The sequence below is a fragment of the Hyla sarda genome, chromosome 1 (genome assembly GCF_029499605.1).
Source record: "Hyla sarda isolate aHylSar1 chromosome 1, aHylSar1.hap1, whole genome shotgun sequence".
Classification (NCBI taxonomy): Eukaryota; Metazoa; Chordata; class Amphibia; order Anura; family Hylidae; genus Hyla; species Hyla sarda.
The window spans coordinates 398,587,989-398,608,589 of NC_079189.1; the positions used below are offsets into that span (position 1 = coordinate 398,587,989).

The 20,601-nt window shown below is 44.2% G+C and overlaps 2 gene segments (V, D, J or C); both read right to left on the minus strand.

Annotated features, from left to right (window-relative positions):
* The window catches only part of LOC130277074 (Ig heavy chain V region PJ14-like), a 38,753-nt gene extending 35,991 nt beyond the window's left edge, over nt 1–2,762 (minus strand). The window contains exon 1 of the V gene segment in view: nt 2,736–2,762.
* A 375-nt stretch (nt 2,763–3,137) lies between these two features.
* On the minus strand, nt 3,138–3,700 carry LOC130363214 (Ig heavy chain V region PJ14-like). The segment is given in 2 exon segments: nt 3,138–3,475; nt 3,558–3,700. Coding segments are annotated over 2 exon segments (384 nt in total).
* Between the last annotated feature and the right edge of the window lie 16,901 nt (nt 3,701–20,601).

Genomic DNA, 20,601 nt, shown 5'->3' on the forward strand with positions numbered 1-20,601 from the left:
GAAGCTCAACAAGAGAATGCCAAGACTGTGCAAAGCAGTAATCAAAGCAAAAAGTGGCTCCTTTGAAGAACCTAGAATATGACATATTTTCAGTTGTTTCACACTTTTCTGTTATGTCTATAATTCCACATGTGTTAATTCATAGTTTTGATGCCTTCAATGTGAATCTACAATTTTCATAGTCATGAAAATAAAGAAAACTTTGAATGAGAAGGTGTATCAAAAGTTTGGTCTGTATATATATATATATATATATATTTATATATATATATATATACACACACTGTATGTATTGTACTATTCACATTATTCTATTTTATGGGTCTTTTGTAGGGTTATTTATAATATTTAGGCTGGTCTGTGTATTTCAAAGGGGTCTGGTTAGAAGGACGATTCATTTTTTAGGGGTCTGGTTTAAGATCTAAATTGATTTAGTCGTTTGATCCAGTGTCTCAGTTAAAATTAAGACTTAAAGGGAAACTGACATTTAGTTCCCCTGACACAGACCCAATACACGAGTGAACCAGATTATAATGATGTATACCTTACACATATAGGTGCCGCTGTTCTGAAGAAACAGGGTGTATTACCCTCTGTTAGCCAGCATCTCTGCCTCAGTCCTCTCTGCTTATATATGCTGTCAACCTTATGTGAGTGGGAGGTGGACAGGCGTATCAGAGCAGAAGGGACAGAGACATGGACTATGCGTATGCCGGGTCATGTTTCCACTGCACAAAGTAAGACATTAAAGGGGTTGTGCGCTGCCCTGCCTTTGGAGCTCCGCTCACAGCGTCCGAAAGTTCATTACTCCGAACGCTGTGTGCGGGCTTACTTGTTTGCGGCAGCCGGGCGTGACGTCACGCCCGGCCCCTTTGTGACGTCTCGCCCGCCCCCTCGTGGCGTCACGCCCGCCCCCTCTACCTAAGTCTATGGGAAGGGGGTGTGACAGTGGTCGCGCACCCTTCCCATAGACTTTCGTTGAGGGGGCGGGCGAGACGTCACGAGGGGGCGGGCGAGACGTCACGAAGGGGCCGGGCGTGACGTCACGCCCGGCTGCCGCGAACATGGAAGCCCGCACACAGCGTTCAGAGTAATAAACTTCCGGACGCTGTGAGCGGAGCTCCAAAAGGCAGGGCAGCGCACAACCCCTTTAACAAATTAGAAACAGAGGCTAATACAACCTGTATCTCCAGAACGGTGGCACTGTTCTGAGTAAGATATATATCATTTTTGTGAACGCCTGCTCATTGTATAGGGGGACCCGTACTATAACGCTGTTGAATTAGGTTTAGTGCTGGTGAATTTGCTCTCAGTTTACCTTTAAACTGGAATTTGATGGATCTGCTGCCACATCCTACATTTTCTACTTATGTGCATGTGTGTAATAGTGTGTATGACATCACTGTTTACATTTTGTTTTTTTTCTTACCCGTAGATTTTTTTCTTAGGAGCAGCATGTGATAGCAAAGGGTCAACCAGTCAAAAGAACCCCAAGTGAAGAGAAGCAGGCAAATTCTGACAAGAAAATATCTGGCTTAGACAATGAGCACCTATGTCTCTTCTTCTCATCCTCCACATCATTTTGAAGGTAAAGAAGAAAGAAGTTAGACCATGGCTACTGGCATTGTCTCCAAATTTAACAGAGAGCGAAAGGGAATTTACCAGAACTTGGAACAGGACTGCAAAGAAAATTCCTGGGCGTGCCAATGGCTAGAATACAGCTATAATTATATGTGAAGCAGCAGAATTCATGATTCATAAAACCCATATTTTTCGTCATATAAGACGCTCCTGCATATAAGACGCACCTCATTTTATAGGATAAATATTTAGGAAATAAAGATTCTGAACCAAATACAATGTAAAGTATAGGACAGTGATCTTCAACCTGCGGAACTTCAGATGTTGCAAAACTACAACTCCCAGCATGCCCGGACAGCCGTTGGCTGTCCGGGCATGCTGGGAGTTGTAGTTTTGCAACATCTGGAGGTCCGCAGGTTGAAGACCACTGGTAGAGATGAGCGAACTTACACTAAATTTGATTTGTCACAAACTTCTCAGCTCGGAGGTTGCTGACTTTTCCTGCATAAATTAGTTCAGCTTTCCGATGCTCCGGTGGGCTGGAAAAGGTGGATACAGTCCTAGGAAAGAGTCTCCTAGGACTGTATCCACCTTTTCCAGCCCACGGGAGCACCGGAAAGCTGAACTAATTTATGCAGGAAAAGTCATCAACTGCCGAGCCAAGAAGTTCGTAACGAATCGAGTTTACTGTAAGTTCGCTCATCTCTAACCACTGGTATAGGAGCTAGTACTCACGTGTCCCCGCCTCTCCGGACCCATCACCGATCCCCTGGATGTTGCCCTACATTGCTGTCGCTGTTTCCCCGGGGTGTCCCCGCCGCTCTGGAACGTTGCGGCGATTTCACCGCGGCGGTCCCGAACATCCCGACTGAACAGCCGGGTTAGTGTTATCTTCGCTTCAGACGCGACAGTCAGCTTTGATCACCACGTCTGAAGGGTTAATACAGGGCATCACCGCGATCGGTGATGTCCTGTATTAGCCGCAGGTCCTGGCCGTTGATGGCCGCAGGGACCGCCGCGATAGGTGTGTATTCGGCGTATAAGATGCACCAACTTTTCCCCCCCCAGTTTTGCGGAAGAAAAAGTGCGTCTTACACGGCGAAAAATACGGTAATACATGCAATGTATGTAATAATATCACAGCTCGTGCTCACCATATGTTGTGTATTACTATATTTTCTGGCAGGTCACAGACAATGGGGGAGATTTATCAAAACCTGTCCAGAGAAAAAGTTGCCCATAGCAACCAATCAGATCGCATCTTTCATTTTTAACAAGGCCTCTGCAAAATGAAAGAAGCAATCTGATTGGTTGCTATGGGCAACTGGGCAACTTTTCCTCTGGACAGGTTTTGATAAATCTCCCCCAATATGATTTCTATACAATTTTAAACTATCCTAGTATGACGTTGTGTTAATCCAAATAGATAAATGGCAGCTGTAGTAAGAAGTGAAAGGAGGCATCATTCTAAAGCTGTCTATAGCTGGTACTCTTCCCACCTCTCTGAATTAATTGAAACTACTTTCTATAAATAAGATTGTGTACATGTCTTTAGTTTACACTGTTATACTGTGTTTCTGTCTAGCACAATAATATTTCCCAGATTCTTCAAGTTTCACTCCAGTGAGTTTGAAATAAACTTCTCCTTTATTTGTGTCTCTTGAGAGAGTTAATCGTCCCTGGACAGACTGACCGTAATATTTGCTATTCTCATAACATATTGCCCCCAACCACTCCAGACCTTTCCCTGCAGGTTGTCGGACCCAGTGTACACAATACATGTTAGTGCTGTCAGTCAGGGAGGCTCCAGTCACTTTACAGGTCATGTCCAGAGTCTCTGATGGTCTCACAATCCCAGGACCAGACTCCACCATAGAGATCTGTGAAGTGACACCTGCATAAGAAAAAGAATTAGGACCTTATGAAGATATTATCATCTACTAACATATTTAGCTAATTCATTAAATGAGACCCACATTGTAGAGACAGGACAGCACTGAGTAACCCCAAGAGAGTCTTCATGTCTGGTGTGTGGAGTGATAGAGAATCTCAGCTCAGGATCTGTGGGCACTGATGCCGCTCAGTGAACATTTCCTGGAATGTGTTCTCTATTTAAATGTAAAGTCAACGTCATATATTTACATACTTATTTTTCTGTCCAATTGAAGGAAACAAAAAAAATATATATTTATTAAAGTTAGTGAACAAATATATTTATACATGATATTGTTATGTATGATCAAAATCATAGCACAACCCTGGAGCATGCCCATTACAGATAGAATGTGTCATCTGGCATATATATTATTGGAATAGACCGGACAGGCATCAGATATTACTGGGCCACATAAAAAAAATGTTTGCAGGGCCCTCTGCAGTGCGGATAAACTGTGCCTTAGACCCGAAGCTGTTCACCAAACTTTCGCACCCAACCATATCTATAGTTGACCGTGTTAAGAGTATTTAAAATAAATAAATAAGTACAAAAGCTACCAGTGATGATCACTGACCTCAGCTGTCATGTGCTGGTCTTTCTGGCATTTCCACAATAATGGTTATAGCTTTTACATACCATTATGCCTCACAACATTTAACCTCTTAACGACAATGGATGTAAATGTACATCATGGTGCCGTGGTACTTAACGCACCATGATGTACATTTACGCTCCACCATGACCGTCATATGCGTCAGGTCCCGGCTCCTATCAGCAGCCAGGGACCCACCGGTAATGGCGGACATCGCGATCACGCGGATATCCGCCATTAACCCCTTAGATGCCATGATCAATACAGATCACGGCATCTGCGGCAGTGCGGTACTTTAGATGGATGATCGGATTGCCCGCTGCGCTGCCGCGGGATCCGATCATCCAGCATGGCAGCCTGAGGTCCCCTCATTTTGCTCTGGCTGCCTCCCGGAGTCTTCTGCTCTGGTCTGAGATCGAGCTGACCAGAGCAGAAGATCACCGATAATACTGATCAGTGCTATGTCCTATACATAGCACTGAACAGTATTAGCAGTCAAATGATTGCTATTAAAGTGTAAAAAAAAAAAAAGTAAAAACATGTCAAATAAAAAAGTAAAAAAATTTGAAAAATACCCTCCTCCAATAAAAAGGTAAAATGTTAGTTTTTCCCATTTTACCCCCCAAAAAGTGTAAAAAAAATAATAATTTATACACATATTTGGCATTGCTGCCATAGTTAATTATCCTGTACGGTGAACGGTGTAAACGTAAAAAAAAAATGTAAAAGGTCCAAAATTGCTGCTTTTTGTCACATTTTATTCCCAAAAAAATTATAAAAAATTTATAAAAAGTAAAACCTAAGCAAAAGAGGTACTGATGAAAACTACAGATCATGGAGCAAAAAATTAGCCCTCATACCACCCCATATATGAAAAAATTAGAAAGTTATAGGTGGGCAAAATAGGGCAATTTCAAACATACAAATTTTGTTAAAATGGTTTGAGATTTTTTTTTAACGGTACAATTATAGAAAAGCATATAACATGGGTATCATTTTAATCATATTTATGGACATTTATCAACGGGTTTAGTCAGGTTTTCTTTACTATAATTGTCGCAAAATTGTCGCAACTGCGACTACACGATTTTTCGTGCGACATTTTGACTGGAAAGCGAGAAAAGCAAGTTTTCCTAAAATTGACTATGTAGTAATAATTTTAAAATGGACTACGGGTAGTTAGGTATTTATTAACTGCGACAGTCGCAACTGCGCAAAAAAAAGTCGCAACAGCGTTAAAAATTGACTAAATTTACTCCAGCTCAAACATGGAGCAGAAAAAGTTACTACCAAAGTAGAAAAGGAAAAATTGCTTACGTGAAAGAAAATTATCAACAGGCTGAAACCAGTTGATAAATACGTCGCACATAAGCAAAAAAAAAGTAAGGAAAAAATTACTAAAAAAAAGAATACATAAGCAAACATTGATAAATGTCCCTCATTGACCCACAGAATAAGGAAAACATGTCATTTTTCCCATACAGTGTACAGCGTGAAAAAAAAAAAACCTTCCAAAATTTGCTATATTGCTGTTTTCTTTTAAATTGTCCCACATAAATAATATTTGTTTGGTTGCGTCATACATTTTATGGTAAAATAAGTGATGTAATTACAAAGCAAAATTGGTGACGCAAAAAACAAGCCCTCATATGGATCTGTGGAAGGAAATATAAAAGAGTTATGATTTTTAGTAGGCGAGGAGGAAAAATGGAAATGCAAAACTAAAATTGGTCTGGTCCTTAAGGCTAAAATGGGCCTGGTCTTTAGCCCCTTAAGGACCGTGGGGTTTTCCGTTTTTCCGTTTTTAGTTTTTTGCTCCTTGCCTTTAAAAAATCATAACTGTTTAAATTTTGCACCTAAAAATCCATATGATGGCTTATTTTTTGCGCCACCAATTCTACTTTGTAATGACGTCAGTCATTTTTCCCAAAAATCTACGGTGAAACGGAAAAAAAATCATTGTGCGACAAAATTGAAAAAAAACCCGCTGTTTTGTAACTTTTGGGGGCTTCCGTTTCTACGTAGTACATTTCTCGGTAACAATGACACCTTATCTTTATTCTGTAGGTCCATACGATTAAAATGATACCCTACTTATATAGGTTTGATTTTGTCAGACTTCTGGAAAAAATCATAACTACATGCAGGAAAATTTATATGTGTCACGATTCGGCTGGCTGGAGGTGGATCCTCTGTGCCAGAGAGGGATTGGCGTGGACCGTGTTGGTGGACCGGTTCTAAGTTGCTACTGGTATTCACCAGAGCCCGCCGCAAAGCGGGATGGTCTTGCAGCGGCGGTAGCAACCAGGTCGTATCCACCAGCAACGGCTCAACCTCTCTGACTGCTGAAGATAGGCGCGGTACAAGGGAGTAGACAAGAGCAAGGTCGGACGTAGCAGAAGGTCAGGGCAGGCAGCAAGGATCGTAGTCAGGGGCAACGGCAGGAGGTCTGGAACACAGGCTAGGAACACACAAGGAAACGCTTTCACTGGCACAATGGCAACAAGATCCGGCGAGGGAGTGCAGGGGAAGTGATGTATAAATAGGGAGTGCACAGGTGAACACACTAATTAAGCCTGCTGCGCCAATCAGTGGCACAGGGGCCCTTTAAATTGCAGAGGCCCGGCGCGCACGCGCCCTAAGGAGCGGGGCCGCGCGCGCCGGGACAAGACCGACGGGGAGCGAGTCAGGTACGGGAGCCGGGATGCGCATCGCGAGCGGGCGCCTCCCGCATCGCGAATCGCATCCCGGCTGAGAGAGACATTGCAGCGCACCCGGTCAGCAGGTCTGACCGGGGCGCTGCAAATGCGAGGAAGTTGCAAGCGCTCCTGGGAGGAGCGGGGACCCGGAGCGCTCGGCGTAACAGTACCCCCCCCCTTGGGTCTCCCCCTCTTCTTGGAGCCTGAGAACCTGAGAATAAGACTTTTGTCTAGGATGTTGTCCTCAGGTTCCCAGGATCTCTCTTCTGGACCACAGCCTTCCCAATCCACCAAAAATTTTTTTTTTCCTCTGACCGTCTTGGAGGCCAGAATCTCCTTCACGGAGAAGACGTCAGAAGAACCGGATACAGGAGTGGGAGAAACAAGTTTGGGAGAGAAGCGGTTAATGATGAGTGGTTTAAGGAGAGAGACATGGAAGGCATTGGGAATACGAAGAGAAGGAGGAAGAAGGAGTTTGTAAGAGACAGGGTTGATCTGGCACAAGACTTTGAAATGACCAAGATAGCGTGGTCCCAGTTTGTAACTGGGGACACGAAAGCGGACATATTTAGCAGAGAGCCATACCTTGTCTCCGGGAGCAAAAATGGGGGGAGTTCTTCTTTTCTTATCGGCAAATCTTTTCATCCGGGATGAAGCCTGTAAAAGAGAATTTTGGGTCTCTTTCCATATGGTGGAAAGATCACGAGTCACTTCATCCACAGCGGGCAAACCAGAGGGCAAGGGAGTAGGGAGGGGGGGAAGAGGGTGACGGTCGTACACCACGAAAAATGGGGACTTAGCAGAAGATTCGGAGACTCTGAAGTTGTATGAGAATTCGGCCCATGGTAGAAGATCTGCCCAGTCATCCTGGCGGGAGGAAACAAAATGCCGTAAATAGTCACCCAGGACCTGATTAATTCTTTCTACTTGCCCATTGGATTGGGGATGATAAGAAGAAGAGAAGTTTAATTTAATCTTGAGCTGTTTACAGAGGGCCCTCCAGAATTTAGACACGAATTGGACGCCTCTATCCGAGACGATATGCGTGGGCAATCCATGAAGGCGAAAAATGTGTACAAAAAATTGCTTTGCCAACTGAGGCGCTGAAGGAAGACCAGGAAGAGGAATAAAATGTGCCATCTTGGAAAATCGATCAACGACCACCCAAACAACTGTGTTGCCACGGGATGAGGACAAGTCTGTAATAAAGTCCATACCAATCTGTGACCAAGGCTGTTCGGGAACGGGCAGAGGATGAAGGAGGCCAGCAGGCTTCTGGCGAGGAGTCTTATCCCGAGCACAGACAGTACAGGCCCGCACAAAATCAACAACATCCGTCTCCAGAGTCAGCCACCAATAAAAACGAGAGATGAGTTGCAAGGATTTTTTGATGCCCGCATGGCCTGCGAGATGGGAGGAGTGTCCCCATTTGAGAATCCCGAGATGCTGGCGTGGAGAAACGAAGGTCTTCCCTGGAGGAGTTTGCCTGATGGAGGCTGGAGAAGTGGAGATCAGACAGTCCGGAGGAATGATGTGTTGCGGAGATACCTCTACTTCAGAGGCATCAGAAGAACGAGAGAGGGCATCGGCCCTAATGTTCTTGTCAGCAGGGCGAAAATGAATTTCAAAGTTAAAACGGGCAAAGAACAACGACCACCTGGCCTGGCGAGGGTTCAGTCGTTGGGCAGACTGGAGATAGGAGAGATTCTTGTGATCAGTGTATATGATAACTGGAAATTTTGATCCCTCCAGCAGATGCCTCCATTCCTCAAGCGCCAATTTAATGGCCAGTAGTTCTCGATCCCCGATGGATTAATTTCTCTCCGCTGGAGAGAAGGTCCTAGAAAAAAACCCACAAGTAACAGCATGCCCGGAAGAATTTTTTTGTAGAAGGACAGCTCCAGCTCCCACTGAGGAGGCATCTACCTCCAATAGGAAGGGTTTAGATGGGTCAGGTCTGGAGAGCACGGGAGCAGAAGAAAAGGCAGACTTGAGATGTTTAAATGCGTCTTCCGCTTGTGGAGACCAGGACTTGGGATTGGCATTTTTCTTGGTTAAAGCCACGATAGGAGCCACAATAGTGGAAAAGTGTGGAATAAATTGTCTGTAATAATTGGCAAACCCCAAAAAACATTGGATAGCACGGAGTCCGGAGGGGCGTGGCCAATCTAAGACGGCAGAAAGTTTATCTGGGTCCATTTGTAGTCCCTGGCCAGAGACCAAGTATCCTAGGAAAGGAAGAGATTGACATTCAAAGAGACATTTCTCCATTTTGGCACAAAGTTGATTGTCCCGAAGTCTCTGAAGAACCATGCGGACATGCTGGCGGTGTTCTTCTAAGTTGGCAGAAAAAATCAGAATATCGTCCAGATAAACCACAACACAGGAATATAAGAGATCACGAAAAATTTCATTAACAAAGTCTTGGAAGACGGCAGGGGCGTTGCACAGGCCAAAGGGCATGACCAGATACTCAAAGTGTCCATCTCTGGTGTTAAATGCGGTCTTCCATTCGTCCCCCTCCCTGATGCGGATGAGATTATAAGCCCCCCTTAAGTCCAGTTTGGTAAAGATGTGGGCACCTTGTAGGCGATCAAAGAGTTCCGAGATAAGAGGTAGGGGGTAGCGTTTTTTTACCGTGATTTTATTAAGTCCGCGGTAGTCAATGCAAGGGCGTAGGGAGCCATCTTTTTTGGACACAAAAAAAAATCCAGCTCCGGCAGGAGAGGAGGATTTGCGGATAAAGCCCTTTTTTAAATTTTCCTGGATGTACTCTGACATGGCAAGAGTCTCTGGAGCAGACAGAGGATAGATTCTGCCCCGGGGTGGAGTAGTACCCGGGAGGAGGTCAATAGGACAGTCATAAGGCCTGTGAGGGGGTAAAATCTCAGCTTGCTTCTTGCAAAAGACGTCAGCATAGTCCATATAAGCCTTAGGAAGACCGGATACAGGGGGAACCACAGGGTCACGGCAGGGAGTACTGGGAACCGGTTTAAGACAGTCCTTGAGACAAGAAGTACCCCAGTTCTTGATTTCTCCTGTGGACCAATCAAGGGTTGGGGAATGGCGTTGAAGCCACGGTAATCCAAGAAGAATTTCAGAAGTGCAGTTGGAGAGGACCAAAAATTCAATTTTTTCGTGATGAGGTCCGATGCACATTAGGAGAGGTTCCGTGCGGTAACGCACGGTACAGTCCAATCTTTCATTGTTAACAGAATTGATGTAGAGGGGTCTGGCGAGACTGGTCACCGGGATGTTGAACCTGTTGATGAGAGAGGCCAAAATAAAATTTCCTGCAGATCCGGAATCCAGGAAGGCCATAGCAGAGAAGGAGAAGGTAGAGGAAGATATCCGCACAGGCACAGTAAGGCGTGGAGAAGCAGAGTTGACATCAAAAACTGTCTCACCTTTGTGCGGAATCAGCGGACGTCTTTCCAGGCGGGGAGGACAGATAGGACAATCCTTCAGGAAGTGTTCGGTACCGGCACAGTACAGGCACAGATTCTCCATGCGGCGTCGTATCCTCTCTTGAGGTGTCAAGCGAGACCGGTCAACTTGCATAGCCTCCACGGCGGGAGGCACAGGAACGGATTGCAGAGGACCAGAGGAGAGAGGAGCCGGGGAGAGAAACCGCCTCGTGCGAACAAAGTCCATATCCTGGCGGAGCTCCTGACGCCTTTCGGAAAAACGCATGTCAATGCGGGTGGCCAGATGAATAAGTTCATGCAGGTTAGCAGGAATTTCTCGTGCGGCCAGCACATCTTTGATGTTGCTGGATAGGCCTTTTTTAAAGGTCGCGCAGAGGGCCTCATTATTCCAGGATAATTCGGAGGCAAGAGTACGGAATTGGATGGCGTACTCGCCAACGGAAGTATTACCCTGGACCAGGTTCAGCAGGGCAGTCTCAGCAGAAGAGGCTCGGGCAGGTTCCTCAAAGACAGTTCGAATCTCCGTGAAGAAGGAGTGTACAGAGGCAGTGACAGGGTCATTGCGGTCCCAGAGCGGTGTGGCCCATGACAGAGCTTTCCCAGACAGAAGGCTGACTACGAAAGCCACCTTAGACCTTTCAATAGAAAAATGGTCCGACATCATCTCCAAGTGCAGGGAACATTGTGAAAGAAAGCCACGGCAAAACCCCATCAAATTTATCCGGCAAGGATAATCGTAGGCCGGAAGTGGCCACTCGCTGCGGAGGAGGTGCAGGAGCTGGCGAAGGAGATTGTTGCTGGAGTTGTGGTAATAGCTGCTGTAGCTGGAGGTGGATCCTCTGTGCCAGAGAGGGATTGGCGTGGACCGTGTTGGTGGACCGGTTCTAAGTTGCTACTGGTATTCACCAGAGCCCGCCGCAAAGCGGGATGGTCTTGCAGCGGCGGTAGCAACCAGGTCGTATCCACCAGCAACGGCTCAACCTCTCTGACTGCTGAAGATAGGCGCGGTACAAGGGAGTAGACAAGAGCAAGGTCGGACGTAGCAGAAGGTCAGGGCAGGCAGCAAGGATCGTAGTCAGGGGCAACGGCAGGAGGTCTGGAACACAGGCTAGGAACACACAAGGAAACGCTTTCACTGGCACAATGGCAACAAGATCCGGCGAGGGAGTGCAGGGGAAGTGATGTATAAATAGGGAGTGCACAGGTGAACACACTAATTAAGCCTGCTGCGCCAATCAGTGGCACAGTGGCCCTTTAAATTGTAGAGACCCGGCGCGCGCGCGCCCTAAGGAGCGGGGCCGTGCGCGCCGGGACAAGACCGACGGGGAGCGAGTCAGGTACGGGAGCCGGGATGCGCATCGCGAGCGGGCGCCTCCCGCATCGCGAATCGCATCCCGGCTGAGAGAGACATTGCAGCGCACCCGGTCAGCAGGTCTGACCGGGGCGCTGCAAATGCGAGGAAGTTGCGAGCGCTCCGGGGAGGAGCGGGGACCCGGAGCGCTCGGCGTAACAATATGTTTAAAATTGTCATCTTCTGACCCCTATAACTTTTTTATTTTTCCGTGTATGGGGCGGTATGAGGGCTCATTTTTTGCGCCGTGATCTGAAGTTTTTAACGGTACAATTTTTGCATTGATAGGACTTATTGATATAAAAAGTGACCAAAAATGCACTATTTTGGACTTTGGAATTTTTTTTGCGCGCACGCCATTGACTGAGCGGTTTAATTAATGATATATTTTTATAATTCGGACATTTACGCACGCGGTGATACCATATATGTTTATTTTTATTTACACTGTGTTTTTTTTTTTTTATTGGAAAAGGGGGGTGATTCAAACTTTTAATAGGGGAGGAGTTAAATGATCTTTATTCACTTTTTTTTTCACTTTTTTTTTGCAGTGTTATAGCTTCCATCTTCATCATTGATCACTGGTTTCTCATAAGAAACCAGTGATCGACGATTCTGCCGCATGACTGCTCATGCCTGGATCTCAGGCACTGAGCAGTCATTCGGCGATCGGACAGCAAGGAGGCAGGTAGGGGCCCTCCCGCTGTCCTATAAGCTGTTTGGGATGCCGCGATTTCGCCGCGGCTATCCCGAACAGCCCGACTGAGCTAGCCGGCAACTTTCGCTTTTAGCCGCGCGGCTCAGCTCTGAACGCGTGGCTAAAGGGTTAATAGCGCGCGGCGCCGCGATCGGCACTGCGCGCTATTAGAGGCGGGTCCCGGCTTCACTATGACGGCGGGCCCGCCATGATATGACGCGGGGTTACTGTGTAACCCCGCGTTATATCAGGAGAGCAGGACCAAGGATGTATCGGTACGTCCTTGGTGGTTAAGGGTTAAAGTGTGCCTAACTTATAAACAAATTTAGACATTTTGTTTGCTCCAGAGCTTCTTTAACCCCTTAACGACACAGGATGTAAATGTACATCCTGGTGTCCTGGTACTTAAAGGGGTAGTTCAGTTAAGTAAAATATCATTTATTTAATTCCCTCATGTAATGATAAATATAACTTCCTAAGCAAGTAATTTAAAGTAATGCGCCATTGCAGAGCTATAGGAAGCACAAAATGTGCGATATGCAGGAAAATGAGCCATCCTGCGTCCACTCTGTTTTGGCTATCTTCCCCTAACTGGCCCCCACCCTTGGAGACAGAGTCATCTGACTTTTATGCTGTCTCTGAGTCCATGTAAGCCATGCCCCCAGAAGCAACTGCACAGAAGAAAGATCTGATAACTCTAAGGAAGTGAGGGGGGTTATAGATGGGCTTTGACTTTTTGGGAATGCTGGGAGTTGTAGTTTTGCAACAGATGGAGGCACCCATTTTTTGAATCATTGCTATATAGTACAGAAGATGGAAGCAGGATGGGAATGGTTGCTTAGTAACGCTCTGAGGGTTGGGGCCAAGGGACTGGAAAGAAAATGGCAGTTAGGAGGAAGTGAGCACAGAGCAGCAGCAAAGGATGCTGGGACCTGTAGTTTAAAGACAGCATGTGGGGAACAAAACAAGTAGGAGGGCAGAAAGGTGTATTAGAGCCATGTAGAGGAGATTTAATAGGTCACAGTAGAATAATAGATTCAAGGTTAATGTCCTAAGCTGATCTGAGTTTTTTTTTATTTTTTATTCCGTTCATTGGATGACTCGAGCACCAGAGCGGTTCTCGCTTTATGCGTGGTAGGTCCCTGCTGCTATTACCAGCTAAGGACCCACCGGAATTGGCAGACATCAGCAATCGCGCTGATGTCTGCCATTATCACCTCAGATTCTGTGATCATCCACCAAGATGGCGGACGGAAGTCCCCTCACCTGCTGCCGTCATCCCAGGGTCTTCTTCTCTGGTCTGCCTTCTTGGCACCACACATAGTTGTAAGATTTACTTCTGGTTTGTATCTCAGGATCTGTCAGTATAATTTTTGCAATTTGTCTACCACTGCAGCACTTTCTTAGTGAGCAGTATAATACATTTTATATACTTATTGGTGGTTTATTTTTACCTTAGTCACTGTTTGGACTCCGTTTGTGTATCCTGAGTTCCTATGTTCGTGTGACCTTCTCCATATGTTCTGTCCTGTATGTGTTCTGGTGTCTATAGATTTTAATATGGAATTTAATGCTATTGTTTATAGGTATATTTTGTTTGAATTCAGTTGCATGTATGCATTCCTTTACATAAAGTTAATACACTTGTAGTGTACACATCTACCTACCATAATTGGTAGTGTTTCTTTTTGGTGACTACAAATTAAAACATGTCACAAGACAAGCCAGAAGTTGTGATCAGATGGGGTCTAGCTGCTGAGACCCCCACCATCACTACAAAATATGGAAAAAAACATTTGCCTTAGCACTGTGCCCCTTCATTTCTGCTTGGCTTTTCTTGAAAAAGAGAGCGCACAGAATTTTGATTTCTGAGGAAAGTGCTAAGGTGATCGCTTTTGTTCCTTTGTTCAAGTAATATGGGTTTCTCAGCAGCCTGACCCCCACTATAACAACTTCTGAAAATTAAGGTATACTTTATCCTCTTAATGACACAAGACATTTTTATTTGTAGGTTATTTTTTTTTACCTGTTCTACTTCTAAGAGACAGAATGCTTTTATGTTTTCATTTACAGATGCCATATGGAAGCTTGTTTTTTGTGGGGCCAATTGTAGTTTGTAATGACAGCCTTGACTTCATGTTACCATAAAATATACTTCAAAACAGAATTTTGCTGTAAAATTCACATGTTATCTATATTCCTGTGGCTGGTATGATTACAACAATAACCAGTGTGTATAGTTCTCATCATGTTTTACAGCAGATCCAATTTTTTTTACTACCAGATCAGATTTTTTACGTGTAGGCCCTTCGTCATGCAGTGTCACACACATTATATTTTAATAGTTTGGACATTTCCACATCTGACAAATATATTTATGTATTTTTTTGTTTACATTTTCTCATTAGAAAAAGGATGATTTGAAATTTTTTATTATGGATGGGATTTTTCATTTTTTTTTTTTAAACATCTTTTGACTTTTTTTTGTTTTAACCTTTTTAAATTCCCTTAGGAACTGAATCCCCCATTGATGTTCTACATAGTAAAAGTAGGCCCATTACATATTTTGTTAAAAACATTTTTATGCAAATCTGGGTAATCGTATTGACCCACAGAATAGAGGAGATTTATCGAAACCTATGTAGAGAAAAGGTGGTATCGGATTGCTTATATTATAGTTTGGACCACTGCTTTGCTTAGGTTGTTAGGGATACTAATGTAATAGCTCTTGTGGGCTTGTTTACTGCTGGCTGGGATTTGTAGTGCACCAACTTGATACAGTACTGCAGGTGACAGGAGATCACTGTCTGAGGTCAGCCCACTGATTAATGCTTTGTTTAAGGAGAAGTCTCAAAACGTATCCCCTTTCCGCACCCTCTATACCACGGGGGGGCAGATTACTTGGACCCCCCACAATCTCCTGTATGGAGCTCCAGCTCTCCCCCAGAGCAGCGCATCATGACCCCTGCACGAAGAGGGACCCCCCACGCACCCTCCATATAGAACATGGGATGCCATGTGTTCCACATTCCTTCTGCTAGTATAACTGCCTTTGCCAGACTCACCTTGAGCATGGCAATGTTCAAAAGTTCTTTGAGCTGCTGTCACCCCAAAGTTCTAAGTGAGATCAGTTTTGCTGGCTTGGCTCGCTCATATTCTTATATTCTTACTGTTTTACTTTGTGCAGTGGAATCCTATTGAAATGTCCATGTGGAATATTCCAGCTGAATTCCGTACAGACATTCCGCCATGTGAAGAAATCCATAGGAGGAGAGAAATAAACATAAAAGCAATACCGGATACGGGCACTAATTGTGCCGATAGACCCCATTGTCAGTGATCAGTTGGATCTTGATGTCCTTCATTTTACTGGACATAATGGAACTGTACATTATGATATTTTCTGCTGGATTTTTTTTATAAAATCTTAAACAAAACAGATGCGAACAAAGCCAACATTGGTACTGAGACGTATATGTGCAGAATAATCCGCTTTACAGATGTAAAGATAAGCTAAAAGTCTATAAGAAAAAATGTAACATATTTGGCATAAAAAAAAAGAAGGAAAATGTAATTTGACATTGCTGACAGTAGATGGCATTGTCTAACCTTATCTTGTTTGTACACGCACATTACTTTTCTACAAGAAATCAAAAGTAGAATCTTAGTGGCATTTTGAGATGTCTTCTTGATTCTGCCTAGCAGATGTGTACTCACGCCTGTAATTTTATAAAGACATGTTCTGGCTGTGCACAGAAAGCACATTTTTTGGGTAAATTTGCTCAAACCTCTTGGAATCTTTTTTAAATAACATTTTTAAAGGAGCTGAGTGAGGTGGTTGTTGTTAAACCACTAAGACCCTTGCGATCTTCACAAACGAGCCTGGCCCTCAGTGGTAGCCCATGCTGTAGATTAAACACACCTTATTAATTTGTATGGGAGTGGCAGGGATGCACGATTGCTGTACTCGTGTATCTCTGGTGCTCTCTAACAACCCCTTCAAAGGCTGTTTCAGCCATTCCACACAAAATACTGTAAAATAGTCACTAGTCCAGACGTAGAAAAAACACTGAATAAATAAAAATATTGATAAAAAATTCTTCCATTATAAATTTATTTTTTAGAAAAAAAACATATATAGTCATATTTATTGTCGTTGCATCCTTAACAATCTAACCTATAAAACTGGGGACGCACAAACACAATTTTTTTTTTTAACAAAATGTATTTGTGGTGTATAAATTAGGTATCACCATAATTGTACCGACCTGTATAATAAAGTTAACATTCTATTTAAACTGCAAGAAAAATTGTGTTAATTTTAAATAAATAGAAAAACTATAGCAGAATAGATTTTTTTGTCTTACCTAATAAAAAATTTGTTTAAAGCGATCAGTGTCTCATTTACCACAGAATGGGGCACCCCAAGACCTCTGCAACCTGATATGATGTGTACAAAATATCCTAAATTTATGGAAGCATCAAAATTAACTAGGAGCTCTAGGGCCTGTGTTTGAGTCTAGTAGTTTGCAAAGGTCATTTTGGGTTCCTAACATATAAATTACTTCAAATTTATTTCAGAACTGAACTGGTCCATAAAGATTTTTTGACATTTTCTTGAAAATATGCTAAATTACTGCTTAATTTATAAGCTTTTTAACTTTCTAAAAAAGTTAAAGAATGTTTAATAAATTACCTGAACATAAAAATCAACCTATTGTAAATTTGAAATAAAAACTATTTTTTGTGGCAAGTCTATCTTTCATACTAGCAGATAATTTCAAATTTAGAAAAAAATTATTTTTTCTAATGTTGCATGACATTTTGAAGTTGTTCACATAAAACGCTGTATCAACTAAAGTACATCATTAAAATAAAGTGCAATGTGTTAGAAAAAAACTGTCTCAGAATCACTTGGATACGTAAATGCATCATGAAGTTATTACCACATAAAGATTTGAAAAATAGGGCTTCAGAGTTGAGGCAAAAAACTGGCTGCGATGGCAAGAGGTAAATGAATCTGGGCCACTGTGTTAAAACAGAAAAGCTGGAGAGTAGACTTAGGCTATATTTACACACAGTTTTTAGGACATTTTTTGTAGCCTTTCAAAAATCAGCTGTTTTTGTGAAAAACAAAAAAGTATTTTGATTTATAGCTGATTTTTTTTTACTGTTTCCCAGCAATTCTTACCCAAAAACTGGCAAAGAGCATGCTATTTAATAGACATTTGAATTATTGCATTTTTTTAAACATGTACTAATTGCCAGTTTTCCATAGACATTAATATAACATATTATTGGACTAAAAAAGTTTTTTTTCACTAAAGTTTGAACCGTAATAAACCGAAAAAAAAACTGCTTAATAATAATTGCCGTTTTTTGTTGCTTATAGCAAAAAACTGCTGAACATACAAGCATCAATAAAATATGCTTGTGCTTAGTGTTAGAGTTATTTAACTTAGAGAAAAGAAGACTGAGGAAACCTAATAAGTACCGTATATACTCGAGTATAAGCCGACCCGAGTATAAGCCGAGGCCCCTAATTTCAACCCAAAATCCCAGGAAAAGTTATTGACTCGAGTATAAGCCTAGGGTGGGAAATACATCATCCCCCCTGTCATCATCCAGACCCATCATTAACATCCTCATCATCATCACCGCCTGTCATCATCCAGACCCTCATCATCATCACCTGTCATCATCCCCTTGTCATCATCCCACACCCCCCCCTTCATCATCCCCTTGTCATCATCCTCACCCCCTTCATCATCCCCTTGTAATCATCCCACACCCCCCCTTCATCATCCCCTTGTCATCATCCCACACCCCCCCTTCATCATCCCCTTGTCATCATCCCCACCCCCCTTCATCATCCCACACCCCCCCTTCATCATCCTATTGTCATCATCCCACACCCCCCCTTCATCATCCTCTTGTCATCATCCGCCCTCAGTGGTCTTCAACCTGCGGACCTCCAGAGGTTTCAAAACTACAACTCCCAGCAAGCCCGGGCAGCCATCGGCTGTCCGGGCTTGCTGGGAGTTGTAGTTTTGAAACCTCTGGAGGTCCGCAGGTTGAAGACCACTGCGGCCTTCGACATCATCCAGCCCCCTCTCACCCCCTTTAGTTCTGTACAGTACTCGCCTCCGCTCGGCGCTGGTCCGGTGCTGCAGGGCTGTCCGGAGAGGAGGTTGTCCGGTGGGATAGTGGTTCCGGGCTGCTATCTTCACTGGGGGCGCCTCTTCTCCGCGCTTCGGGCCCAGAATAGAGGCGTTGCCTTGACGATGACGCAGAAGTACGTTGGCAATGAACGTACCTCTGCGACGTTGTCAAGGCAACGTGACTATTCTGGGGCCGGGCCCGAAGCGCTTAGAAGAGGCCTCCCCGGTGAAGATAGCAGCCCGGAACCACTATCCCACCGGACGACCTCCTCTCCGGACAGTCCTGCAGCACCGGACCAGCGCCGAGCGGAGGTGAGTACTGTATAGAACTAAAGGGGGTGAGAGGGGGCTGGATGATGTCGAAGGCCGCAGTGGTCTTCAACCTTTTTTTTAAATCCAATTGTGCCAAAAAGTTAAACAGATATGTAAATTCAAGGATAAATTGTGTTTGTGTATCGGCGCACATAAAAGGAACACACATATGGGAACAAACTTACTAATGCAGTTGGTTTATTAGCATCTGGATGAGATAAGAAGATTTTGAGGAGTGGGCTGGTGTTGGTTTCGTTCACTAAGCAGAGAAATTAAAGGAACGGCTTTTAAGTAAATAATCCAGATACTGTATCGATGTCATAGGATTGTGTCGATTTTGTACTGTTAAATAGTGTAGCAGAAAGACTTACTTTTATCTTATTAGAGTTGAGCTATGATGCAGATAGATGCCGACCCCCCGTCTCAATGACCGTAATTGGCGGAAAACTTCTGTCTCACTCACTACATATATTTGTAAGATAAACGTGATTGATTGATTTGAGTATAATGCAATCTGCTTACATGTACACAGTAATAGTAAAGTGTAAATCTATATATGGTACCATGTAATAGGCACTATGAGTGGTTGAAGGTACCTGTGATCTGAAAGCTGGTTTGCATAGATTGATCCACGGAGCGTTGTTTGTCCTGAGTTGCGGTGAAGGATACCAGTGTGCCCGATACAATCCACGGAGCGTTGTTCGTCCAAAAGTATAGTGTGGGTACTGAAACACAGTCCTTCCAGGAGCCCCCAGAGGGACAGTATGACAGGCAGTCCAGGTGGACAGCGGGTGAAGGCGCCGGGAGATCTGCTCCGGCCGTGAGCGTCTCACCGGTACGACCACGCTGTGATAGTTTGCAAGGAGATCTGATTACTGAACGTGATGTCACGATTGCAGCTACAGCAAGGCGCAGGAGCCAAAGAATCATCTAACGCGTTTCGGTCAGTACGCTGACCTTCGTCAGAGATGGCCATCTCTGACGAAGGTCAGCGTACTGACCGAAACGCGTTAGATGATCTGGGAGAAAGCAGTAGAGCAGAGCATATATATGTAATATAGAGTGTCGGGGGCAGGTTAAAGCCATACAAAGCTGCACAAAGGGGGCGAGGGAGCGGTGCAGGTCAAATCCGCCAGACAGTGAAGAGTAGAAGTATTTAAGTTGGATGTATTCAAACAGGGCTTGACGAGATGTGGGCCAAGATTTTAAAATGAAGTCAAGGGGTTGGAGAGCACCTCCAGCTATGATGTGAGAGAAATGCAGCGGTGGGAGAGGGAGGAACCCAAGATCCCACCCACCGAGGACTGGCTCGGGGAAAAATCGGGATTATCTGAAATCGGAAGGAGGGGACCAGACCTATCTAACAGAGAACCAGTAGGGCTAGATGTATACAAGGAGGCCAGAGTGTGTCGTGTACAGAAAGAGAGAGATAATGTATCATGAATCGAAGGCGACCAACTACAAGGTAGCGTGGATATAGATCGAGGGCATAGGCTCTGCGCAAAACGAACCCTGAGTTTGTGGTCCATGTTATGAACCATGTACAAAACCCTTGCGTGGGCGCAGGCGAGATAGTAGAGTCGGCCATCAGGCAACCCAGCCCCACCCATAAGCTTGTGTCTGGACAGAAGGAATCTGCTAATCCTGTAGTAGGAGGAAATCCATACAAAGGTGCCAAAACACAGCTGAAGCTGCATCCAGAACCAAGCCAGAATATGGACCAGTAGAGTTTGGAGCAAGTATAATAAATGCAGCATTAGCATCATCTTAAGTATGTTGATCCTACCAAACCAAGAGAATTCCCTATGATCTCAGGAGGACAAGTCTGTTCGAAAACGGGCTAA